The following is a 26,742-nucleotide window of genomic DNA, read 5'->3' as shown; positions in this document are numbered from 1 at the left end:
CCCCCCCCCCTCCCAAACACAATATCAAAATTCATCTGAAATTACGGTTATGCTTAAAGACTCATAAAAGTTCCCCACCTCCAGCAATTGTATTAACCAAGAGGCTCCAGGTGCAATCCCAACCGGGTGCGACCCAAGACCGGTGTGGTCTGCCGGAGGTCTCTGCTGGTTCACTCCCCTGCCTGCCCCGACATGCCTAAAGGGGTTGTGTGAGCCAATAAAGCAGGAAACTTTTCCATCACAGTTGGTATCATGAATCTCCCCCATTGTATACCCCTATAGCGGCTCTGAGATACTGCAGGTCCTTACAACATCCACAATGACAGATGGGCAAGAAAATCCAGGTTTATCTTTAAATATCCCAGACCTCTTCATAATCTGCTGGAACATTGTCAGGGCGACAGGATTTATCTTGGATTTTTCATGGTCTTATTTTCTGAACGTGCCATGAGGGAGTTAATATTAGAAGGAAGGAGACCATAGATAACAGATATAAGAAGATACCACAGTCCTGTTGCCTGGATCTATAAGTAATGTCCCTGGTTTATCAGGATGGATTCTGATGGGAAAATAGCCAGGCCTCTGGTTAAAATCCGGTAGATTTACAGCAGATGTTGTGTAAGTGTTATAGCCCTTACTACACAAAGCACAACAGCTCATTGCAAGTACCTACTAGCTCCCCCTAATGGTGGCTGCAGGTTTACAATATGTTGGCCCTGTGCATGCTGAGGATTTGGAGCTCTGTCTCAGAGAAGATTGTTTTATAGAAGATCTATAACAAGACATCATTCCACCCCTTTGTATCCTCCGCACCCCAGAGAAATACTCAGAAACAGATAATCAGATATTTATTTCTTTTTATTATGAAAAGTTTATTGTCCAAAAGTCATTAGAGATGAATGTCCATGTGTAAGTGCTACGGAGGAGATGCTCTTCTGTAGAGGAGGGGGTTGGGTTCACAAGGGTTAATCCGATTAGGTCCATTAGGATCAGTCACAGGGAGAAGATGAAGGCTTCATAGTCATCGTCTCTCTCTCTCACAGGATCGTTCTAAATTCATCAAAGATAAAGTTGGGCACGTGCGCCTCCACCACCTGCAGGGGGACACAGCACAACATCAGGAAGGACAATAGTAGAGACTAAGAAGTGGAGGGTTCTAGGCTTCTGTATGGAACCTTAAAGGGGTTGGCCATGAATTTGTATCAACATACGATGTGGCCAGGTGTCAACACCGGAGCAATTTGCAGCTGCGGTCCAGAATGCAGAGCACAGCACCGGCTCGGTGTAGTGGTCCGGCACAGTAACGGCAGCTCAGCTCCTATTGAAGTCAATGAGACCCTCACCTCCTCCTCCATGCACATCTAGGCGACCAACCACACACGTACATATCCCTATGTCCCAGTACAGACAAATCTTAGTGCACACTTACCCTCCTGGGCAGCTTGGTGAAGTGCACATAATCCTCCAGGAACATTAGGGCCCCGACCACATCCGCCGGCATCTCTGGAATCTTCTGGCTGCAACCCAAACAAAATATAGAGGTGACCCTCCAGTGACTTGGTAGAGATGGGGCAATCATATTGTTACGTGGCCTGTGGTTGTCTCACCTCGTGCTCTGCTCCATCGAGGATCGGATGAATTGCCCAATGAGACCCAAGAACTGCTCCGTGTATCGGGAATGGAATTGCTTAAGCAACGTCAGGAGGCCGAGGACCAATGGCGGCCAGTCGATGGCATCTGCGGGCTTCCTGCATGTCATACCTGCCAATAAAGCACAGTCATATCAAGATCAGGACTCTACGTGTATGTGTAGCTTAAGCCGTGATTTAAAGGGACACTGTCACCAGCTGTTACCCCCTCAGGCTCTTTATGAACTGTCCTTTTTGAGAATTCCCTCCTTTATGTGAAATCTCACCCGTAAATCTCCTCCAAAGTCATGTAACAATGAGCAGAGAAGAATCACATTTTGCTTGAGATGAGTTAAGTTTAGAGGCTGCAGGGGGGACTTCCTATCTACTGTTCTATTGTCTCTAGAAACATGGCGTCATATTAAAGATAAGAATCTCACCTTTCAAAAGCATCAGGTTATGTGATACAGACCCAGAGATACAGACAGTTACAGAAATAGGTGGGAACTGGATCTTTATCTGCAGCTCAAATTCCCAACTATAAATTTCCTGTCTCCGGTTCTGTAACTCATAGGTATATTATGTGAAACTCTCCCTTGAATTATCATATTTTTAACCAATCAGGTGATTCCATGGTCCATGCAGGGGCGGGAAGGTAACAGCATGGGAGTGGCCTCTGACATATGGGTGTGGCCTGACAATGTAAGCGGATCTATAGAGAAATCCATTGCCCTTGTAAATTACCTAAGTTTTTATTATACTGCAGCTTGGGCAGCTGAGCGATCAGGAACAAGAAGTTGACAATGGGGAAGAAGGCCACTTGCTTTGTAGTGATGTAGATCTGTCCGGAGAGAGAAGATCAGAGGACAACATCAGCCCAGGCTGCACGGTGATGGCAAGAACTGAAAACCACAAGGACGTACAAGTAGAGCAGCGTCACCTTGTTGAGGGGGTTGTGGGTCCCCGCGGCCTCCAGGTAGGCTGTGATCTCATACAGGAGGGTGTTGTCCTCCTTGGGGCACGGCAGCGACGGGTCCTTGTAATGTGCCTTGATGTCCGATAGAATCGCTCTGGAAAAGAAGATAAAAAGGCAATAATTACAGGAGATATTCATTACAAACAATTCTCCCACTAATAATGTGCATCAGCTCCATTCATACACGGTCCAGCAGAACCTGCAAGGAACCACTCAGAACTTCTGTAACCCGTATTGACAATGGAAGGAAGGTGCAGCCATGATGTCTACTGTATGAGAAAGCCTGTGAGTCCTGCTTGCACCTCCCACTCATAGAGAAAGCCTTTGAGTCATGCTTCCTCCACCTACACATAGAGAAAGCCTGCGAGTCCTGCTTCCCCCACCCACTCATAGAGAAAGCCTGTGAGTCCTGCATCCCCCCAACCGCTCATAGCGAAAGCCTGTGAGTCCTGCTTCCCCCACCTACACATAGAGAAAGCCTGTGAGTCCTGCTTCCTCCTCCCACTCATAGAGAAAGCCTGTGAATCCTGCTTCCCCCACCTACACATAGAGGAAGCCTGTGAGTCCTGCTTCCAACCTCCACATTAATCCTGTCATGTCCTTAGATTGGAGACCTGACACAACCTGTTACGATGTATTTACGGGAGAAGCTGCGGCTTGTAGTACAATGTGATGAGTAATTATCACCATCCAGACCCTGATGACTAGTAATATAGGAAAGACTGAGCAATCATAAGCTGCTCCTTCCATCACTGGGCCCAGGACACCCCATGGGGAGGATACGATGTCCCTTTCTCGTACTCGTTGAAGTTGTCCAGCGCTGCCGCCAGGTGCTTGGAGTCAAATTTACACGAGTAATTCAATTCATTCGCAATTTGCTGCCGCAGAATCTGCATCTGTCCGACCTGCAATGACAAAGCAGAAGCATGAGCAGGGCGGCCCGGAGACACCCAGGACCCATATCCGTATCCAAATGCTTTGGATTTCAGGCCTGGCTCCCTCTACTGGTCATGGAGTGTAAGTGTCAGCGTGATGGAGCAAGATGTAACCAAGAGGAAAAGGAATCTATAGAATCCCTGCACTATACAACATGTGTCTTATACACAGATGTAGTGCAGCACAAGGTCATATGGACATGTAGGACCCCTCTAGGACCCTACCTAAGGGACACCACATTCATAGATCCTAACTGTAGCGCTCACTCACCTTCATTATTGCGTCCAGGTAAGGGGCCCAAATCTTCTGGGTTTTGGTAATGGCAGAAGAATAGATTTTGGAAGAATTGACTGCAAAGAAACAAGATCCATAGATCCGTTATGTATTCCCGATATATCCAGGTAACATTCAGGTGGGCTGCGTGTGGGGTTTAATAGATTACAGACCCCTCTGATAATTAGGTAACACAGAGTTTACATGTATTTTAGTTCAGGGTCCCCCAGGGGTTTATTAGGGCGATTCTTGCGCTTTGCTGCTAAACCAATTTAAAATAGCTCTATCCCCATCTGTCATTTATAAAATTGGGGTCTTATATGTGGTTGTAGAGTAAATCTAATTCCATCCTGATAAACCAGAGACACTTACTCATTGATCCAGGCCCCAGGACTGTGGTAATCTCCTTGTTATGTGTTTCCATGGCCTCTTTCCTTCTAACATCAACATTATGCTTGAGATAAGGGCTCTGAGGGGTGTTGCCAGAGCCCCTCCGTGCAATGGCTACACAGGCTGGTACACTGAGCAGGAGCCCTTTCCCCCTCCCACTGTGTGCTGAAACTTCCTCTAATACAGTGAGATTACATCAGGCAGAGGGAGGGGAAATGCTGAGGGTTGATTTTAGCAAAAAGGAGGCTATGGATAGCAAATATAAGAAGATACCACAGTCCCGCTGCCTGGATCTAAGTGTCCCTGGTTTATCAGGATGGATTTTCATGGTAAATTTAAAATGCTGCCTCCCCATGCCCATGACAGATGTCAGAAGTACAATGTTTTTACCATATTGTATTGTAATGTACAATATGAGTGATCAGATCTCCCAGAGTTCAAGTGCCTTAAGAGGCCTAAAAATCTGTAAAAAAAAAAAATTAAATCACCCCCTTTCCCAAGAATACAAGTAAAATTATATACAAAGGAATGGGCATCCATCCCTCCCTCTATTCTCCCAGCTCTCCATCCCTCTATTCTCCCAGCTCTCCATCCCTCTATTCTCCCAGCTCTCCATCCCTCTATTCTCCCAGCTCTCCATCCCTCTATTCTCCCAGCTCTCCATCCCTCTATTCTCCCAGCTCTCCATCCCTCTATTCTCCCAGCTCTCCATCCCTCTATTCTCCCAGCTCTCCATCCCTCTATTCTCCCAGCTCTCCATCCCTCTATTCTCCCAGCTCTCCATCCCTCTATTCTCCCAGCTCTCCATCCCTCTATTCTCCCAGCTCTCCATCCCTCTATTCTCCCAGCTCTCCATCCCTCTATTCTCCCAGCTCTCCATCCCTCTATTCTCCCAGCTCTCCATCCCTCTATTCTCCCAGCTCTCCATCCCTCTATTCTCCCAGCTCTCCATCCCTCCCTCCGTCTATATATCCATCCCTCCCTCCGTCTATATATCCATCCCTCCCTCCGTCTATATATCCATCCCTCCCTCCGTCTATATATCCATCCCTCCCTCCGTCTATATATCCATCCCTCCATTCCCCCATCTCTCCATCTATTCTTCCATCCCTTCATCCCTCTATTCCCCCATCTCTCCATCTATTCTTCCATCCCTCCATTCTCCTATCCCTCCATCTATTCTTCCATCCCTCCATTCTTACATCCCTGACTCTATTCTTCCATCGCTCCATCTATTCTCCCATCTCTCCATCCATCTAGCCAACATGGCCCATCCTTTGTTCCCAGGACAGATCACCCTCCAGTATATTGGAGAACCAGGGATAATAACGCTATATAACGTGTAAGAGCCTCACTGGAGCGGACAGAGTATTCTGGTAGGGCAAGAAATTTTGTTCTATATTTCATTTCATGGTTAGACTTTGGCAGATGTTGGGATCTCTGGGCCGTTACCTATGATGCCCTTTATGGGGCTGACCACTTTCTGCAGGGCTCTTAGTGTATCTTGGGCCGTCTTGTCCTTCAGGATGACCCTCTGATATAACCGCAGGAAGTTCTGGAGGGATAAGGAGACGATGCAGCGTCTTGTTACACGGGGGATGGGACATGCAATGTCTTAAGATGAAATCAGTGACCCCACAGTCGCCCCTGTACCTGCAGTTCCTTCACAATCATGAAGCAGAGTAACCGGTCCAGGCCGTTCAATCCGAATGTCCCCAGAGAGTCCTGGATCTCGGAGAAGAGGTGGTTGTTGGTCACCTCCTGGTGGGTCCTCATGTCGTACCAGGTGTTCATCTGATATATGTAACAGGTCACCCTGCAACGTACAGAACAATATAGGCTACATATTATCAGGGAAACACTTCCTAATGGACTGGTGCTTCCATCTGGATAATTTAGTTCTAAACTTGTCCTTCCTAAAATCACCAAGTATTACATAGATAACCCCCGGGAGGAGCCTCATAATGGGGTGATGTGGATAAGACCCCCCAATCTACTGAAGACTTACTGTACCGGGGGTCCTCCTTCTATAACCAGAGCCCATTCTACAGTCTACATTACATAAATAGTGTCATTTTACATTTGGCCTGTGGGGGGCGCTGTAAGGAAATCACTCGCTGCTGGATCCCTTCACAGATCGTTTCTGGACGCAGGGAAAAAAAAACAATAGTATCATAAGCAATAAAAAAAACATAAAAAAAACCCTTTCATAAGACTAGAGATGTATGGGAAGTAGTAAAACATCAAGTCAAAGACAATCTGCAGCCAGTGTTGGGTATTGTACCAGGAGAGATGTGTAATCAGACCTGTGTGTGTTGTGTTAGTAGCTACAGGACTATGAAACATGCAGGATTGTAGCTTTTCCAAGTGCACTGGGGGTGCTACCTCACACTGCTGTTCTCTGTACACTCTGAAACCAGTGTTAGTTCAAGTCTCTAAAGAGATGTGTAATCAAACCTTTGTGTAAGTTAGTAGCAGCAGGACTGTGAAATATGGGCCTATTTTCCAGAATTGTAGCTCCTACAAGTGCACTAAGGATGTGTCCTCACACTGCTGTGCTCTGTGTTCTACGCATTGAACTGCTTTAGTGCTCTATACCTCTGGCTGCAGTAGTACTGAACAAGCAGCCAGTTACAGCTTGTAATCAATGCAGAGAGAATGGGATTTGCAGTTTTATACACAGAGCTATAAGCACAGCAGTGTGAGGACACGCCCCCAGTGCACCTGGAGAAGCTACAATCCTGGAATATTAATCCATATTTCACAGTCCTGCTGCTACTAACAACAAACAGAGAGGTTTGATTACAAATCTTTCAGGGATAATACCAGACACTGGCTTTAGAGAGATCAGAGCACAGCAGTGTGAGGACACACCACCAGTACACTCAGATAATCTGCAAACTTGGAATATAAATCCATATTTCCCAGTCCTGATGCTACTAACTACAAACACAAAGCTCTGCTTACACATCTTTCCAGGGACAATACATAACACTGACTGCACAGAGCACAGCAGTGTAAGTGCACACCCCAAAGTACACTTAGAGAAGCTACAGTCCTGGAATATAGATCCATACAGTCCTGCTGCTACTGACGACATACACTAAGGTATGTACATGTTCATGCTTTTTACTTACTTGGGATCAGTTATCCTCAGGATTTCCCGACACAAGCGACCAATGAATGTCACAGACTCATCTACGGGAGGAAACTTTGGAATGGGAATGTGTGTGGACTGGTACATGCTCTGCCAATCTTGTATCTGAAAGAAAGAACAGGTCCGGTGTAATTGGGTGCAGAGACCACCCTGTCCAGTAGGGGGTGCTCTTCCTGGGTATATAAGACACAGCTATGACTAGTGAGTCAGCATTATGGTTATCCTTCACCCGCTGCCCCCAGCCTCACAGACAGAACACATGGAGCTGCGGATACCGGACCTTGGTGCGGAGGAAGTTATTACACTCCTGTTCCACGTTATAATTCACAATCCGGGACACTTCTTCCTGCCAGATCTTCAGGCCGTAGATGCTGACATAGTCCTGAATGTACTCAAAGGAGCGGTGGAAACCGTCCATGGTGGCCGCCATGTCCTTCAGCTTGGGGAGCAGCTCGCTGGGCTGGAGAGGCAGAAGAGAAGAGACATTATTATGTCATTTACCATCATCACAAACCCGGGGCAATTACTCATAGATCCAGGCAAGGTGACCGTGGTCATCTTCTTATATTTGTTATCCATGGCCTCCTTCCTTCTAAAATCAACATTTAAAATTATGCTAAATGAGCTTGAAGGGCTCCTGGGGGTGTTACCAGAGCCCCTCCATGCTGTAGCTTTACAGGCTTTTCGACTGTGCTGGAGCACTTCCCCCTCCCACTGTGCAAGATTATATCAGACAGATGGAGGGGGAGTGCAGAGGGAGAAGAGGGTAGGATAGAAAGTGTAACAGCCTGTGAAGCTGCAGCACGGAGGGGCTCTTGTAACACCCCGACTCATTAGCATAATTATATAAGTTGGTTTTAGAAGGAAGGAGGCCATGGATAACAAATGTATCAAATGTATGTTTATCATGATGGGTTTAATGGCAGATTTCCTTTTCTCCCGTAACAGCACCACATAAGTCCATGAAGTAGGTCTGGTACTGGTGCCATTGAAGTCAAAAGGTGATGAGCTGACATATCAGACACAACCTGTGAGCGTGGGTGGCGCTATTCCTGGGATGTAGCAACTATGTTATTTACTTATCTACGGACAACCCCTTTAAATATCCCGTTTCTACAGGTAATGTATATACTGCATGGAGAAAACTTTCTTGCAAGACCTGCTCTACAATTTCTGAAAGGGCAATTCCTTCAGATGGATAACACGTGTGATCACTGGGGGTCTGGATCACTTTGGATCAGCGCCCCATTCACTTCTATAGTGCATCTTCACCAGCCCAATAGAAGTGAATGGAGCACCAATCAAACCTTCATTGGTTGAAACTTTTATCTTATTAAAAGTGCCTTATTTGTGTCTACATTATTCTTCAAAATGAAGATCCTTTCTTGCTGTCACTGAATGGAAACAACCAAGAGCCCAAAATCCCATACAGATCTAATAAATCTCAAAGCTGAGGATCTGCAACTATTGCATCCACCTCTAAGCTGTGAAAGGTATAAGGTCGAGATGCTGCGTCTGAACAGAACCCATAGGATCGGGTCATGTAGTGCAATGCATCCTTGGTACCTTTGCTCTGGGGTTGAAGATGAGGCCTTTATGTAAGGCTAAAGCCACGCGTTTCACCAGCTCCTTCCGTATCCCGTCCTCCAGAAGCTGCTTAGGATCCACCTGAAGAAGCCATAAACCTACAATTACTCTTCTCATACACAGTTATTACCTGGAGTAACCACATAAACCTTCCCATATGTTCTGTATACACTCAGGATCATAGATATCGTTGTATCTTGTTGGAGGTAAAGACCGATTTGCATATTGACCGGTGATTATACAAGTCTTTGCCCCAGGGTATAGGGCAGTGATGGCAAACCTTTTAGACACAGAGTGCCCAAACTACAACCAAAACCCACATATTTTTCGCAAAGTGCCAAAGCGTCAATTTAAGCAGTAACTTATTACTACCTGCAAAGTCACAGGTTTAAATTGTATAGGCACCTGAGGACACCAATACAGTAGAAGGAGAAGAAGTTTGGATTATCATTGTAGCTTCTAGGTTCCTGGGCGGCCTGGGACTGCAAGAGGCCTTGAGTCTTGTCTGGTGAACTCTGCCCTGGGGTAATGGCGCAGGTGCCCAGATAGAGGGCTCTGAGTGCCACCTCTGGCACCCGTGCCATAGGTTCGCCACCACTGGTATAGGAGATGTATACATCACAACTAGCCCAATCCCTCCATCCGTACCTTGATGATTCCCACCAGGGTGGTCTTCATCATCAGGATCCCTTCAGTGAATATGGAAATGGCGTGGGTCAGCCGTGCCACCTGAGGAGGAACACAATGACCTAATTGTTTCTAAAACTTTACCATTCCAGTCCACAATTCTGCATATTTCTTTACTGTATGTGCATCAGGACCATAGATTTCTATTATATACATAAGAGATATTAAAGCCTCCTCCCTTGCTGGGTACATGATGTAAGGATTGTTCACTTACACAAATTTGGGAGTAACGTTTGACCTAGTTATGGGATACTTCTCATGCGATTATAGACTAGGAGGGGGAGGAGGAAAAGAGCCTGATAAGTGGAGTAAGAAGCAGTTTTCTGGAATAAGATTTATTACAAAGTTTCTTATTTTTACTTGTATGGCCGATTTATATTAAAGGGGTTTCCCCACGAACGCAAGTTAGGCCCTATCCACTGGATAGCACCTAACTTGCTGATCAGTGGGGGTCTCAGTGATGAGACCGCCACAGATCACGAGAATGACGGCCGCACATGACCGTTGTGCTCCATTGATCTCTGCGGAGCTGACGGAGATCGGTGAACGCTGCGCTTGGCAACTTCTGTCAGCTCCATAGAGATTAATGGAGCAGAACCGTCATGCGTGGCTGTCTGCTCCATTAGTCTGATCAAGTGACGAGGGTTTTTCGTGAACTACGAGGGTCCTGGGGTTAGGACCTAACTTGCGTTTGTGGGAAAACACCTTTAAGTTTTGCTGATTAGTTAGGGTCTATTTAATTTAGGTCCTTTGAAAACAGAGTGTGCTCACCCGGGCCATAGCAGAGTGTAAAATACGACCAAATGAGACATAAACACAAAATGCCACATAAATGAAGGCGTAATCAACGCAAACAACAAATGCAAATTAAATGCAAATAGCACATAAATTTTATGCAAACGAAAAACGTAAATGCAACAAAAATGCAATGCAAATGCCACGCAAACAGAAAGTAAACGCAAACACCATGTAAACGCGACTCAAGCCACTCAAGAGTAAACACAACCGCCATTCAATAGGAAGCAGGACGGCACTGATACAGTACAACGGGAAATACGGCCATTCAAATGGATGACCATATTGCCCACTGTAGTGAATGTGGCCGTGTGCTACCCATATTATAACAGAACAGGCAGCAGAAAGCCGTAAAAAAACATTTGGGTGCAAGAATGGAGAACACCTTTAGTATTAGGACCACATATTGCCAGCAAATTCATGTGAGAAAAGGCAAAGACAAGGTGCAGCATGGAGCTCCTTACAGTAACACAGCAGTATCTGCAGAATAAAGTGTAACTAAACTTTTAACCAGATTCTATAAATTAATAGTACAGTTGTAATATAGTTCATTAGAGGAAATTTTTCCTGTTCCCATCTCTCTTTCTGCTTTTAGAATTTGTGTAAACCAGCTTTCTGTCCTGTATCCACTGACAGCTGAGAGATAAGGAGAAGCTGATAAAGTGTCTAATGACTTAACGCCTTACAGACATTCCCTGGCCAGTCCTATCTCAGTACAGAGCCATTAAAGGATATGTAGTGGTATAAAGACTTTATCTCAGACAGATAAGGAAAGGAAGCCAAAGATTAACATACATGAGAAGGTTTTTAGAAACACTGCTCACTACAGGAGAAAGAAGAAGCAGAAAAAGCCACAGAGGAGCCGTTTTACTTCAAGGATATCTGCCATAGTTACTTAATAGATCCAGACGGTAGATTCTCTTAATCTAACTAAGCCATATACATCTTAATACTTTATTTTATGTATGTGCTAATTACTAGCAGGGGCTACTCAAGGCGTGGAATAACCTGTGAGGGCTCCAGGGGCTAAGGCTACTTAATTGCCTGGGTAGCCTCTGCAGAGTGCCTCCCATGCATCTTTACCACCAGTGAACATGGCGAGCCTCTGGCAACATTAAGGCTCCATTCCTGAAAATGGTAAAATAGTAGCAATTTTCAATATCTCCGCTTGCTTTCACACTTTCTAACGTCATCCTTTGCCTCCCGTGTCAGTACAGTCATCAGAGCGGTGTCTGATAAAGAGCCATGGACCTGTACAGTATGTCCATCACATGACCAGGACTGGTTCATACACACTAGGAAAATACTCTCTATCAAATGACAGAAAGCAGAGATTTTGAAAAACGTCCCAGAATTGATAAAAGAGATATTAGGGAAATTCTCTATATTACACAATAATTTATTTGCTAAAACCACAACTCTCTCCTCCTCTAATGCTGTATACGGATCATAGGGGTGGCCACTACTTACCTCATATCTGGCCCCGAGCTGAGCATAGTCTCTCAGTTTATCCTTATCCAGGCGAGTGGGCACTTCTATTATATCGTGGGTCTGAAGTTTGATAATTTTAGCTAGAGATGTGAACATGCTCTCGGGAATGATCTGAAGAACCTGAATAAAAAGAATAAACATCTCAGCTACATCCAACATATTCAATTTGATACAGGAGTAAGAGTTGGTGAGGCACAGCTGGAAAGCAAGCAGCTGCCCCTCTTACAGAATGTGTTGAGGGTCTTACATCCCTTAAAAGGACATCTACCACCAGGATGAAGGACTGTAGGTAAATAAGCCTGAGGGGCTCCAGGCTCCATAGGTGTTGATGGATCCTGGAGCCCCTCAGGCTTGTAGCTTCTATAGGGCGGCACGGTGGATCAGTGGATAGCACTTCTGCCTTGCAGCGCTGGGTTCAAATCCCACCCAGGTCAACATCTGCAAAGAGTTTGTATGTTCTCTACGTGTTTGCGTGGGTTTCCTCTGGGTCCTCCGCTTTCCCCCCGCACTCCCAAACATACCGGTAGGTTGATTAGATTGTGAGCCCCATTGGAGACAGGGACCAATTTGGCAAACTCTGTGCAGCGCTGCATAATCTGTAGGCGCTATATAAATAAAGAATTATAATTATTATTAATCTATACAAACTCACTGGGGACGTGTCCTCACACTGCTGCGTTCTGAGCAGCTTTACAGCATCTTTGTTCTGCTGTGATTAAAAACTGTGGCAGCTTCCTGGTTGAATACTACTGGAGTCACTCAGTGCACAGTGGAGGTACTAAGAAACAGCCTAATGCACAGAACACAGCAGTGTGAGCATTCATCTTTTGCAAAGAGAGACAGCCACTTTACTAAATGGGTTTCCCAGTGTTAATCTGATCACAGGAGGTCTGGATACTAGATTCACCTCCTGTTACTTCACGAAATGCACCATTACATGTTGGTCAGGAGGAGGAACCACTTATACTTAAAGGGATCCTTCATATACTGTAATAGAGCATTTGTAGGAGTTTGATGTGACTAAAGTGGTAGCACATTGGGGCAGATTTATCAAGTGTCTGAGAGTCAGAATATTTCCAGTCGCCCATGACAACCAATCACAGCTCCCCTTTAAAATATTCATGAGCACTGGTAAAATGAAAGCTGAGCTGTGATTGGTTGCCATGGGCAACTGGAAATATTCTGACTTTCAGACACTTGATAAATCTGCCCCATTGTCTATGTAATGGGGGTGTAGTAGAGCTGGACAGATGACTTACCTTCCTGACATAGGACACCAGCTCTCCGGAGTAATACTGCGAGACGCTAAGTAGATCCGGGCTGTTGGCTTGGTTGATGCGCAGTAAGGGGAGATCCAGGGCCGATGCCAGCTGTAATGGAAGAAGTTATATATTACTAGGCATTGCAGCTTTGCCAGCGTGATGGCGGGAATGACGTGCCCTAATGTAGGATGGAATAGGCTTGTACCTTCAGGAACGTGGCTCTCAGCTTGGTGACCATGGATGGATTGGCTCTTATACTCTCCTGCATAATCGATGTGAAACTAGAAGGTAAAACATGTAACTATATTACAAGTAAGAAACTTACTCATCAACAACCGCCAATCAGGGGCGTACCTACAGCGGTAGCAGCCATAGCAGCTGCTATGGGGCCAGCAGTGTTAGGGGGCCCCGACATCCGTCCTGACACACTAGAGAATGGAAGATGTGCCCTGTGCAATAACGTATCTATATAAAGGTGCACATCTTCCTCAGTATCCAGCATGAATAAGCAGCTCAGATAGGAAACGTCCGTGAAGAGGAAGGGGGCAGCAGAATGACAGGACTAGGAATCTCTTATCCCTACTTCCCCCCATTCCATCAGCAGCTACTGAGACTGTAGAATCTGTATAAGTGTATAAGTGTATATATCAGTGCATAAATGTGTTTAACAGTATATAAATATGTATATTTTCTGTGGGTTACGGGGCCCCATTCAGAGGTCTGTTATGGGGCCCTGTCTCTCCTTGTTACACCACTGCCAGCAATGACCCTGGTAAAAAGTAATCATTAGTTTAGTGTGAGTTTTGTCATCTACATTTTCTGGAAGTTCATTAGAAGTTGTATATTTGATTAATATTTTGCTTGTTTCTTCTATTACTAGTAGGAAAATATAATCTGTACCAATATAATGAAGCAGAGGCCTGCGTTACCTGTCAATCAGCTGCCAGGCATAGGACAGGTCCCCCACAATCTGCATGGTGATCAGTACTTCTTCTTTGATGTTAATTGTGCGAATCATCTGATGCAGAAACTTCCTGGTGTCAGCAAGGAACTGGCAGACCTGGAGGTTACTCTCCAGCTGGTGGAATTCTTGCACCTGTAGAAAGTCAAAGCCATGATTTCTTGTATAGGATAGAAGTGGATATACGGACCAAAGAGATACACAGACTCACAGGCTTTCTCTATGCGTGGGAGCAGAGTGCAGGACTCACAGGCTTTCTCTATGAGTGGGAGGTGGAAGCAGGACTCACAGGCTTTCTCTATGAGTGGGAGGTGGAAGCAGGACTCACAGGCTTTCTCTATGAGTGGGAGATGGAAGCAGGACTCACAGGCTTTCTCTATGAGTGGGAGGTGGAAGCAGGACTCACAGGCTTTCTCTATGAGTGGGAGGTGGAAGCAGGACTCACAGGCTTTCTCTATGAGTGGGAGGTGGAAGCAGGACTCACAGGCTTTCTCTATGAGTGGGAGGTGGAAGCAGGACTCACAGGCTTTCTCTATGAGTGGGAGATGGAAGCAGGACTCACAGGCTTTCTCTATGAGTGGGAGATGGAAGCAGGACTCACAGGCTTTCTCTATGAGTGGGAGGTGGAAGCAGGACTCACAGGCTTTCTCTATGAGTGGGAGGTGGAAGCAGGACTCACAGGCTTTCTCTATGAGTGGGAGGTGGAAGCAGGACTCACAGGCTTTCTCTATGAGTGGGAGGTGGAAGCAGGACTCACAGGCTTGGATAAGGAAAGCACAGCCTTCCTTTATGAGTGGAATGAGGGAAGAAGGACTCTTGGGCTTTCTCCAAAAATGGTCGGGGGAAGGAGGATTTGAAGGCTTCCTCTATGAGTGGGTGGGGCAAGCAGGACTCACAGCCTTCCTCTATGAATGGGTTGAGGGAGGAAGGACTCAGAGGTTTCCTATATAGGTGGGTGGAGAAGCAGGACTAATAGGTTTTCTCTATGAGTGGGTGGAGGGAAGCAGGACTCACAGTATTATTAAAATCTTGCTCAACATAGAGATGAGTCATGGACACCAAACCTGGTTGATCAAATTCTCCAGAGATGACTGATTGAAAATATATAAAGTGATACATGAGGGAGATGTTACCTCTTCCAGTGCTTGGATGAGCTGCACCGTCTTCCTTCCGGCAGCTGTGGAATCATCATAGTTCAGTGACTGGATCTGTTTGGAGATTTCCCTGAACCAGGCCTGGAGGTTTTCTGTGGATGAATGAAAGAATTTTACCCTGTGATGAAGAAACCAGCAAGAAATCCACTTGCATAATCCACGAGTACATTCTACAACCTTATACTACACACTGGGGCACATCTACTAAGAACAGTGCAGTGTAAATTATGTCCTGTGTAGTGTGCAGGGGGCGCCAGATTCATGAATTCTGGCGCCTGTTCTTCATGAATCTGGCGCCCCCTACACTGCTCCGACAGAGTGCACCAACTTTTTTTTGGTGCAACTTTAACATGGGGTATGCGACACACTTCTGTCAGACACTGTATGATTAAGGTGACGCATGGTCCGACTGAGTACCGAAGCGCCCCCTTCAGTGCAGAGATTTGTGTTGCATGAAGAATAGTGCAGCCGCGCCACAAACGGCGCATGTGTGACACAAATGTGGCACAGACACTTCTGAAATACATGTGAAAGCAGTTTGCACATAAAAGAACGTGCAAAGTCCAACAGAAAACTGGCGCAAGGTCCATAATAAATGTGCCCCAGTGTATGGTTCTATCCGTCACAAAACATGAAGTGTTTCATACAATGGGGATGACTTCAATCATCTATGATGTGAACACATCAGAATGTCCTGTGTAGGTGTCGCAGAAGAATACTCAGATTAACGGACAGCAATCAGGGTTCTTGAAAATGGAACAATCGAAACAAGGTGTAGCAGAAAGTAGCAGACTTGACAAGAAAGTAGATGAAGTGCTAGGGACCAACTATGGTTGTCAGAAAGAAAATCCCTAGGAAGCGGTTTGTTAAACCAGAAGGCCTGGCACTTGGCAGCATATTGTTGTGATCTGGCACCGTACCGTTCTTCTCCACTCTGGTGAGAGGTTTAACCCCAGAGAAAACATCTGCAAGTTCCGTCATCCGCTCCGAACCTTCCTTCTTATAATTCTCCCACTTGTTCTGTTTTTCTGACAACATTTGCTTAAACATCTGAAATTAAAATAATAAATTAAGACGAGTTGTGATGTAGAGAATTACTATAAGTTAGAGAGATTATTACCTTTAATAAACTTAAAACTTTAATTACTTAAAGAGGACCTGTCACCCATAAAAAAGGCACTAAAGTAAGCAGCTCCTAGCGCAAGAAATGCAGCGGTAACGCGTTTCGTACTATTAATTCCTAGTCTTTAGTCATGACTAAGGACTCGGACTTAATAGTCCAAAATGTGTTACCGCTGCATTTTTTGTCTCGTATTTCTCTGTGTCCGTGTTAGCACTCATTGTGGCACATTTACTTACCCGATCCCTCGGAGTTCTCGAAAGTGCAAAGTCCGATGATAACGCACTGGTCCACGATTCACTAAGATCGTGCGCCCGATATCCTGCATGTGTCGCTTACCCGCTCAGGTCCACAGGAGTTCACCTTCTTCCTGGTGCATGCAAGTGCATTGTCTTGCAACACAATTTGAAAGTTAAATCCTGCGCTCAGTCTGAATCAGTCGGATCGTCTGACCGACCCTTAGTAAAAAAAGCCCCATTATGTGTTTTTTAAAGAATTAGAATACATTTTTTGGCTATGCTTCAACAGTTTGGTAAGTCTTTTTCGGCTGCTGGAATTCACGTCTTTTTCATCAAATCTTGCTACAAGTATACTTCATCCTGGATATCCGGACCAGCGTTTGGGAAATCCGTGCTCCCGGACACTCTACCAAGATGGACATTGAAACTTTCTGTGGGTGAGCTGTAACCATATTCTTCTTACCATTTTACTTTTGCTCTTAAAAGGGATAACATTACCTCCTTTAAGAGGAACTCATATTGAGCCGTGTCGAGCAGCAGCTGGAACAGGACCTTGGAGTTGTACTTGGATTCAGCCAGAACTTGGTCCTTTACCTGGCGCAGTCTCTTATTATTTGGGTCGTAAGCTGGAAAGAAACGACAATATGTGGTTCAGATTATCGACATTTTTATAATATAAAGGACCAATAGTCATACCATGATGTTTTCCTCTAATAAGATTTACAATATATAATAGCAGCCACTTAGTTCCCACTATTGACACAAGACCACTTTATCTACAACTAGATGATGACCTGAAGATGATGACCATTATGTATATCAAAGAAAGGGCTGAACTACTCGAATCGATGGTCTGTGCAGAATTTTGTCAGCTGTATTACCTGAATCTGCAGTGTGCAGCATCAGCCATCGGATGGCGACATTACAGTCCCTCAGGCAGTTCAGCAGCTTTGGGATATTATCCAAGACAAACTCCTCTCTCAGGAATCCCTCCTTCAGGAACTGCTGCACTTGCGGATGTAGACGCTCCATAATGGCGGCGTATCGGCATGCCTGACATAAAGGTATACATATATAGTATAGCATTTGTGTAATAACAATAACTGGACATAATGGAATAAAAAGCAGACATTTTAAATAAATTATTATATCAGGATTGTGTTTCTAGGTAAAACAGAACTGCAGATATCCCCTGTTAAAGTTACACTAGGGAAATGAGATCTGCATTAAAAAAAAATCACATATTTCACTGCAACTTAACTGTGGATATCTCTGTGTCACCTAGAAACACAATCCTGATACTATAATCAAGTAGAGATTCTCCTCTTTAAAAGTACACCAGAATCTAGGTGCCATGGTTCAGAAGATTTGACAGTTTAAAGTGAGACACTGTCTTGACATGTACATATGTGTTGTATGCACCGGTCATGTGTAAATATGACATAATAGTAGCGCTGTCTTGAAGGGGTAAAAAGATTTATCCAAGGATCTAAAATACTACAACTGCAGTCATCATAACAAAGACTTTTGGAATAGTTCTGATGTTGTGCTACATGTCCAATAACTATGCCCCCTCCAACCCCATGGAACAATGTGAAACAGAGAGATGAAGGATCTTGATCTGTGTCCACTTATACAGTTGGCCTGGAAGTCTGGAAGCTGCGGTTCTGATGAGTTTAGGTCCAGAAGTTAAGCAGCGAAGACTAGAGAATTAAATGGAAAACCCCTTTAAAAACTTTGCATCATTGGGCACACAGCTGTACCTGCTCCTTGATGTTGGGAAGATCCAGGGTGTAGTTCAGCGCAGTCTTCGCAGCTTTGTAAGGTTCCCAGGCCTCCATGAGATTGACCGTGATCCCCATGTAAATGCTGATAACCTGGAGGAAAACAAAAGAAACTCAGAAAGTTGTAGTGAATGATACAGTGAAGTTATAAGAAGTAATAAGTACCAACCCTACCACACCTGCAACTACCACAAGTATAACATACCAGGATTGTAGCTTCCGTATATATATATATATATATATTTTTGCGTCTTATAGTCCGTATTTTTAAGGGGAGGTGCAGCTATGTTTCTCTATGGAAAGGGGTAGGGGCGAGCAGCCCTCACCCCCTCCTCCTCTCCCGGGCACCGACGCGTGCCCGCCGTGCTACGTACGGCTGGCACACGTTCATGTGAATGTAGCCTAAGGGGACTGTGTAGGGGATACTTTTATTAGGGGTCATTGTGTGACATTTGGTGAAGTTTTAATAGTGTACTGTGTTCAGGGAGAATTAATGGGGACACTTTATTAGGGGACATTTTACGGGACACTGTTACCTGATGCTGAAGGATGGCTCCCGTGCCGACACTACAAGTGTTCTGTCAGATTCAGCCCTATACAGAACACTTGGTGGTCGGGGTAGTGCCGTTCCTTTGACCCAATTGGCTAGGGCTTGGCTAGCAGCAAGCTCAGCCAACCAGTGTTGGGGGCAGAATTAGTGATGGGAATTACAGCTCTTTAGATAGAATTATGCTGACACCTAGTCAGGGGGTCTCAAGAGTTACCAGGGCTGTATAGGTATGAGTATATGTGACAATGGTCACAAGAGCTTACAATCTATGAGCAGGAGGAGAGGACACAGGAGATGACAGTGCTTGTTCAATGGTCACAAGAGCTTACAATGTATGAGGAGGAGGGGCACTGGCGGTGACAATGCTTGTACAATGGTCACAAGAGCTTACAATCTATGAGCAGGAGGAGAGGACACAGGAGATGACAGTGCTTGTTCAATGGTCACAAGAGCTTACAATGTATGAGGAGGAGGGGCACTGGTGGTGACAATGCTAGTACAATGGTCACAACAGCTTACAATCTATGAGGAGGAGGGGCACTGGCGGTGACAGTGCTTGTACAATGGCCACAAGAGCTTACAATCTATGAGCAGGAGGAGAGGACACAGGAGATGACAGTGCTTGTTCAATGGTCAAAAGAGCTTACAATGTATGAGGAGGAGGGGCACTGGCGGTGACAATGCTTGTACAATGGTCACAAAAGCTTACAATCTATGAGGAGGAGGGGCACTGGTGGTGACAATGCTAGTACAATGGTCACAACAGCTTACAATCTATGAGGAGGAGGGGCACTGGCGGTGACAATGCTTGTACAATGGTCACAAGAGCTTACAATCTATGAGGAGGAGGGGCACTGGCGGTGACAATGCTTGTACAATGGTCACAAGAGCTTACAATCTATGAGGAGGAGGGGCACTGGCGGTGACAGTGCTTGTACAATGGCCACAACAGCTTACAATCTATGAGGAGGAGGACACAGGAGATGACAGTGCTTGTACAATGGTCACAACAGCTTACAATCTATGAGGAGGAGGGGCACTGGTGGTGACAATGCTAGTACAATGGTCACAACAGCTTACAATCTATGAGGAGGAGGGGCACTGGTGGTGACAATGCTAGTACAATGGTCACAACAGCTTACAATCTATGAGGAGGAGGGGACACAGGAGATGACAGTGCTTGTACAATGGCCACAAGAGCTTACAATCTATGAGGAGGAGGAGACACAGGAGATGACAGTGCTACTGTTACATTGTATAAGCACTGTTTGGGAATTGTTCAGTTTCACACACCTGTGAGCACAGCACAGCAGGTACAGGGGCAGAGACTCCAGTATTGGTCACACTTCCTGTCCCCTCTAGTGTTATGTGATGCCCCTGCAGCACGAGCAGCTGGGACTCTGGTAGAAGACAGTGATCTGTCCGGTATCAGTCACAGTGAGTGCTCCGTGCAGAGGGGGCGTGGCTTGTGCTTCCTTCCTCAGATAACCTGGAAGTGGCTGTCACAGTCTGTGTGCACTGCACGAGCTCCATTGCTCACAGACACTAGCAGGCGGCAGCTGTGTGTGTAGCCGAGCTCAGCACTGCCCCTGCGCTTACTGCTATGTGCCGTCCTCCATTCCCTCCTGCAGTGGAGGGCTGGCACATTCGGACTGGGGAAAAAATGTGCGTCTTACAGTCCAAAAAATACGATATTATATATATATACCCCAAAGGACACATTTAACTACAGTCTAATAATCTGGACACACTCATAATATAATATAATGTATATACACAAACACACACATATAAAAATATTAGAGGAATGGTGCCAAAAATACATTACTTACCCAGTTATCAGGGAAATATTTGTCGACTATCTCCCTCATCTTGGCTTGATGGGTATGTAGAGTGGAGGGGTGAAAGTACAGGATGACATACAGCATGGCAGCCTGCGTGGCGAGAGCGGTACTCCGGTGTTCTGGTAAAGGATAAGCCGACACCTAGGGAGAAAATCAAACATGTTACACCTAGGAATGTATATAACACTAAAATTATGAAATTATAGAAAGGAGGATTATGACCGCAAGTATACAGTGACTGCACCAGCTGCAGAATAGCGAGTACAGCTCTGGAGTATAATACAGGATATAACTCAGGATTAGTACAGGATAAGTAATGTCATGTATGTACACAGTGACTGCACCAGCAGAATAGTGAGTGCAGCTCTGGGGTATAATACAGGATGTAACTCAGGATCAGTGCAGGATAAGTAATGTCATGTATGTACACAGTGACTGCACCAGCAGCAGAATAGTGAGTGCAGCTCTGGAGTATAATACAGGATGTAACTCAGGATCAGTACAGGATAAGTAATGTCATGTATGTACACATTGACTGCACCAGCAGGAGAATAGTGAGTGCAGCTCTGGGGTATAATACAGGATATAACTCAGGATCAGTACAGGATAAGTAATGTCATGTATGTACACAGTGACTGCACCAGCAGCAGAATAGTGAGTGCAGCTCTGGGGTATAATACAGGATGTAACTCAGGATCAGTACAGGATAAGTAATGTCATGTATGTACACAGTGACTGCACCAGCAGCAGAATAGTGAGTGCAGCTCTGGGGTATAATACAGGATGTAACTCTGGATCAGTACAGGATAAGTAATGTCATGTATGTACACAGTGACTGCACCAGCAGCAGAATAGTGAGTGCAGCTCTGGAGTATAATACAGGATGTAACTCAGGATCAGTACAGGATAAGCAATGTCATGTATGTACACAGTGACTGCACCCGCAGCAGAATAGTGAGTGCAGCTCTGGAGTATAATACAGGATGTAACTCAGGATCAGTACAGGATAAGTAATGTCATGTATGTACACAGTGACTGCACCAGCAGCAGAATAGTGAGTGCAGCTCTGGAGTATAATACAGGATGTAACTCAGGATCAGTACAGGATAAGTAATGTCATGTATGTACACAGTGACTGCACCAGCAGCAGAATAGTGAGTGCAGCTTTGGAGTATAATACAGGATGTAACTCAGGATCAGTACAGGATAAGTAATGTCATGTATGTACACAGTGACTGCACCAGCAGCAGAAAAGTGAGTGCAGCTCTGGAGTATAATACAGGATGTAACTCAGGATCAGTACAGGATAAGTAATGCCATGTATGTACACAGTGACTGCACCAGCAGCAGAATAGTGAGTGCAGCTCTGGAGTATAATACAGGATGTAACTCAGGGTCAGTACAGGATAAGTAATGATAAGATTGTTCCATATGACTGTTTGTACTCTATAATGTATTATTGTATTTGTAGTTGTAAAGCGCTACAGAATATGATAACTGAAAAGATATGGAGCTCACCTGGTTATAGATATCGTCTGATCTGAGTCTCCCGATCACCATACTGATGAAGGTGTCACTAATAGGCACTCGGCTGAAGTAGCTCTCGGGGTAGTTTGGGGGGCGCTTGGACCCTGGTTGGCTGGAGAAGCCTGTGCTCCGCAGTAATTTGCAGATATCATCCATATTGGAGTCAGCGGATGATCTGGCAGCGCTGAATGATCACAATCAAATAAAGAAAGGGAGACCCATCACAAAACATCATCAAGTAGACAGTAACATACAAAACTCTAGCCAGTAGCTACACAATACTAACACTGCTGTGCAGATAATCTAGAAGACAATGGTGTAATAGGTGATGCACAGGAGACCTACCTGTATCTGTAGTAGGACACCAGCATCCTCTCCCGGACTTCTCCTTCGATCTTCTGATCGATCACCAGAAGCATCACCCCGTACAGGTACAAAGCTTCACACTGCCCAGGGAGGGAAATCATTCACTGATCTTTAAGAGGAACCGGTCAGATTTTACCCCACTAATCTCCCAGCCCACTAGGTATAGGAATAAATGTTCTTTCTAGAATTCCCTATGTTAAATCTGACTAATTTACCTATGAAAATCTGCTCATTGTCAGATGACCTTGGAGTAGAGAAGAGTCATATTTTGCCTGAGATTAGTCAAGTTTAGAAGCTGCAGGGGGAAGGTAACTACAGATGCCTTTATCTTCGGTTCTATAGCACCAAGTACCATGCTGCAGGTTTTTTCCTAGTTAAGATAAATCTCATCATTCAGACTGCATCAGGCTTGTGGTTCTGTGTCGTACATGTCCGGAGATACAGACAGGTGAAGACATCCTCTGGAAAGGCGAGCTACAGATAAAAATGCAATTCTCAATTTTCCTTTAACTTTCTGTATATCCGGTTTTGTAGATCACATACTTCAAGGTGCTTAACAAGCAAAGTTAAAGACATCTGAAGTGACACTCCCCCTGCAGCATCTAAACTTGACTCATCTGTGGTAAAATATGACTCGTCTCCACTTATTGTCACTCCACTAGAGAAGATTTCTTTTATGTAATTGTCCAAGATTTCACTTAAATGAGAGAATTCTAGAAAGGACATTCCATATCCTACCTAAGGGGACCAGGCATTTCATAGGGTAAAGTCTGGTGGCCATCGTAAAGGGTTAGGTCTACAGATATCACATTCACAACCTTCCCCCCATCTATGCATCTCTAGTACCCACCAGTAGCTGCTTCCCATCTTCATTGAGGAGCACAGTTTCCAGAGTTTGCTGAATATAAATTCCTTCGTTAAGATCTTCCAGATATCTGAGAAGGAAAGAGAAACAAGTACAAGTTATTGCAGTAAAAAAGAAGAACCTCTTTATCCCGGATATAAGTGATAGGACGAAGCTCCAGCGCTCACCTATTGAGATCCACTATATACTTGTGGACACTTTCAAAGGCCAAGTAAAACCTTGTGAGGATTTCTATGTTGTTTTCTCGGAATTCCTCATCCAGATCCTGGAGCTCGGGTTTGGCCTCCAGCTTCCCCTCACAAGTCTCAGGGCCCTGTGCAGACAAGATACATAAGATGTATAAGTGTATTGTAGAATGGAAATTACATATGGTTACTAGAAGAAAGTCAGAAGACAAGAATGTCCGTCTCTAACTATGGGATGTAAGGCTGCCCGACCGCCCCTACCCCGACAGGGGGTTGTCATGTTGTTATTATATTTTTTGTATCTTCCATAACACAAAAAGTATGTTTCTATAGTGCTATGGTGCTATAGAACAGAAGATAGAGGTTTGTGAAGTGACGCTGCCCCCTGCAGCCTCTAAAATTGGTGCATCTCATGTGAAAATGAGGAAATAAGAGTCATATTTGCCTTACTCTAAGGGATTTTTTTTTTCAGGTGAGATTGCAGGGAAAAGAGGGAATTCTATAAAGGACATTTTATCCCCGACCTGGGGGGGCTGGAAGTTTAGTTGGGTAAAACCTGATGACAGGTTCCCTTTAAAGCTGTCTGAGATTTGTCCACGCGTGTATTTTTTATTATAGTTATTGATGGCTCATTGGTAGCACCCCCTTCAGTTTGCGTCGACACACTGGGGCACATTTACTTACCTGTCCTGTCGCGATCCCCGAAGTGCGTTGTCTGACGAGGATGAAGTCTGGCTCGATTCACTAAGATTGTGCGTACATTTACCTGTATGTGTGCCGGAGTTCACCTTCTTCTTCCTTGTGTATGTAAGTGCTGATCTTGCGACACAATTTGAATTTTAAATCCCAAGCTCAGTCTGAATCATTTGGGTTGTCCGACTACGACGCCCCCATTTTGTTGCATGAAAGTCGCTGCGATTGCGCCAAAATCCGATCGCGTGCGGCAAAAACCCCTGTTAAATGTGGCGCAAATTGGAAATAGTCAGGAAACCCGACGGAAATGCGGTGTGCGGACCCTTAGTAAATGTGCCCCATACTCTCTAAAGAAAGAACTGCAACACTTCCTATTCACTTCCTGCAACACCAAGCACAGTGTGTGGTCAGAACTGATCCAGAGTCTCAAAAAACTCAAAGAGCCTGCACCCTCTCCACTCTTAGGCCCCAAAGAGACTATTGCTGGGCACCATAGAGGTCTACAGGGACATAAATATAAGCCACCATAGACGGCTATGGCGCCCGGCACGGTACGGTGCCATACACGTGTAACATAGCACAGGGAAAACATTGAAGATGTGCCATCTTTTCCTGTACGTACGGCCGGTCTAAGAGAGGTGAGGGGTGAGTGCTGCTCTCCAGCGCGCTGCCGTGGGCGAATGAAAGTACCCTTGGTACAATGGATGCCCCAGCAGCCTCCTCCTCCTCCTCTTAATGATCAGACATTGCATAGAAAACTGAAACATCCTGCACTTCTTTACCTTGAAATAACTGAAATCAAATATAATGTCGCCATATTTCTGCTGGTCTGCCTTGTCCTTCAGCCTGAAGACCCCGGGTACAAACTCGGAGAGTCTCAAGAGTTCAGCAATGATGGCATTGCCCCGGGAGACGATGCGCAGGACGGCCTGTCCACAGAGATTGTTCTCAGCCAGGAAGTCCACCATGATGGCTCAAGTCTTATCCTATAGATGGCAGGAGGCCGAGCTGTGGGAACGGTGCAAAGGAAGAAACACTTTAATGGCAAAATCAATCACACAGAAGTATAAAGGGTTTTACTCAAGTTATGAGGTCATTCTAGGTGATCAGTCAAACACATCCACAGCACAAGTGAAAGGGTTTTGTCACGTCCCATGTGGTTTACATTTCCATCCGCTACACAGCTGTACAACCCCTTCAAATAGGATCTGGGACACCAAAACACTCACAGGTTCTTATAGACTGGTGGTTTAGAGTTCCCCCTTACCTAGCAGCACTAGTACTCCAGGCAGAGGGGGCTGTGGAGCAGCCAAATGCAGAGCGCACAGAGCACAGGAGTGTGAGGATTGCAAACATGTGTGAGGACATGTCCCCAGTGCACTTGGAGAAGTTACAATCCTGGAACATATTTCACAGTTCTGCTGCTACTAACAACAAACACAAAAGTATGAGCACAGAGCACAGCAGTGTGAGGACACGCTTCCAGTTCAGAAGCTACAATCCTGGAATATAAATCCATGTTTCACAGTCCTGATGCATGTAGAAATGTAAATAAAGGTCTGATTACACTTCTCTCCATGGAAAATAACTAATATTGGCTGCAGAGAGCACAGAGCACAGCAGTGTGAGGACACGGCGCCAGTTCACATAGAAAAGCTACAATCCTGGAATATAAATCCATGTTTCACAGACCTGCTGCTACTAATAACATATACAAAGGTCTGATTACACATCCCTTCAAGGAAAAGAACAAATACTGGCTGCAAAGAGCACAGCAGTGTAAGGACACACCCTCAGTGCACTTGGAAAAGCTACAATCCTGGTAGATAAATCTATATGTCACAGTCCTGCTGCTACTAACAATACACACATAGGTCCTAATACACAGATCTCCAGGGACAATCCCGAATACTGTATGCAGTCTGTATGGTCACAACTACTGACAAATCCCTTTTTATTATATTGCGAACTACAACTCCCAGCATGCCCAAAGATTTAATCCTAGTATGCGGAGAGTTGTAGTTCCCCAGGCTCCTCCATACCTGTAGCAGTGCTGCCTCCCTCAGCACAGACTGCTCATCCCTGGATGTAGACGGAAGCGGGTGACATCTCCCCAATCACATGACCCGCCACCCTGCTGTCAGGTGATGCCGGCGCCGGCGGATGACGTCACTCCTGCGCGCCCGCCTCCTCAGCAACATTTAGCCCCGGTCAGGGGGCGTGGTGTGGTGATAGGAAAAACAGCGCGCGAGAGCAGCAGCAGCAGCGTGAG

At 45.3% G+C, this 26,742-nt stretch overlaps 2 protein-coding genes across 2 annotated transcripts in view; one reads left to right on the top strand and one right to left on the bottom strand.

Annotated features, from left to right (window-relative positions):
- Positions 1 to 840: 840 nt before the first annotated feature.
- Positions 841 to 26,651, bottom strand: WASHC5 (WASH complex subunit 5). The gene is made up of 29 exons (XM_072151203.1): positions 26,513 to 26,651; positions 25,253 to 25,478; positions 23,760 to 23,905; positions 23,578 to 23,662; positions 22,707 to 22,807; positions 22,353 to 22,545; positions 20,823 to 20,975; positions 18,420 to 18,533; positions 17,538 to 17,709; positions 17,155 to 17,282; positions 16,218 to 16,347; positions 15,277 to 15,389; positions 14,112 to 14,278; positions 13,388 to 13,463; positions 13,180 to 13,290; positions 11,900 to 12,040; positions 9,596 to 9,676; positions 8,927 to 9,028; positions 7,641 to 7,820; positions 7,341 to 7,465; positions 5,857 to 6,019; positions 5,656 to 5,758; positions 3,811 to 3,890; positions 3,406 to 3,509; positions 2,569 to 2,698; positions 2,373 to 2,469; positions 1,608 to 1,761; positions 1,430 to 1,517; positions 841 to 1,094 (listed from the first exon to the last, which is right to left on the bottom strand). The coding sequence occupies exons 2-29, from the start codon at positions 25,436 to 25,438 to the stop codon at positions 1,038 to 1,040; spliced, it is 3,480 nt and encodes a 1,159-aa protein (XP_072007304.1). The 5' UTR covers positions 25,439 to 25,478; positions 26,513 to 26,651; the 3' UTR covers positions 841 to 1,037.
- The window catches only part of NSMCE2 (NSE2 (MMS21) homolog, SMC5-SMC6 complex SUMO ligase), a 125,403-nt gene continuing 125,255 nt past the window's right edge, over positions 26,595 to 26,742 (top strand). The window contains exon 1 of the mRNA XM_072151204.1: positions 26,595 to 26,742. The gene's annotated coding sequence lies outside the window, so the exon portion shown is untranslated.

The sequence above is a fragment of the Engystomops pustulosus genome, chromosome 5 (assembly GCF_040894005.1).
Source record: "Engystomops pustulosus chromosome 5, aEngPut4.maternal, whole genome shotgun sequence".
In the NCBI taxonomy this organism is placed as follows: Eukaryota; Metazoa; Chordata; class Amphibia; order Anura; family Leptodactylidae; genus Engystomops; species Engystomops pustulosus.
Note: the sequence above shows the minus strand (reverse complement) of the source record. Positions and strands in the feature narration are given on the sequence as shown.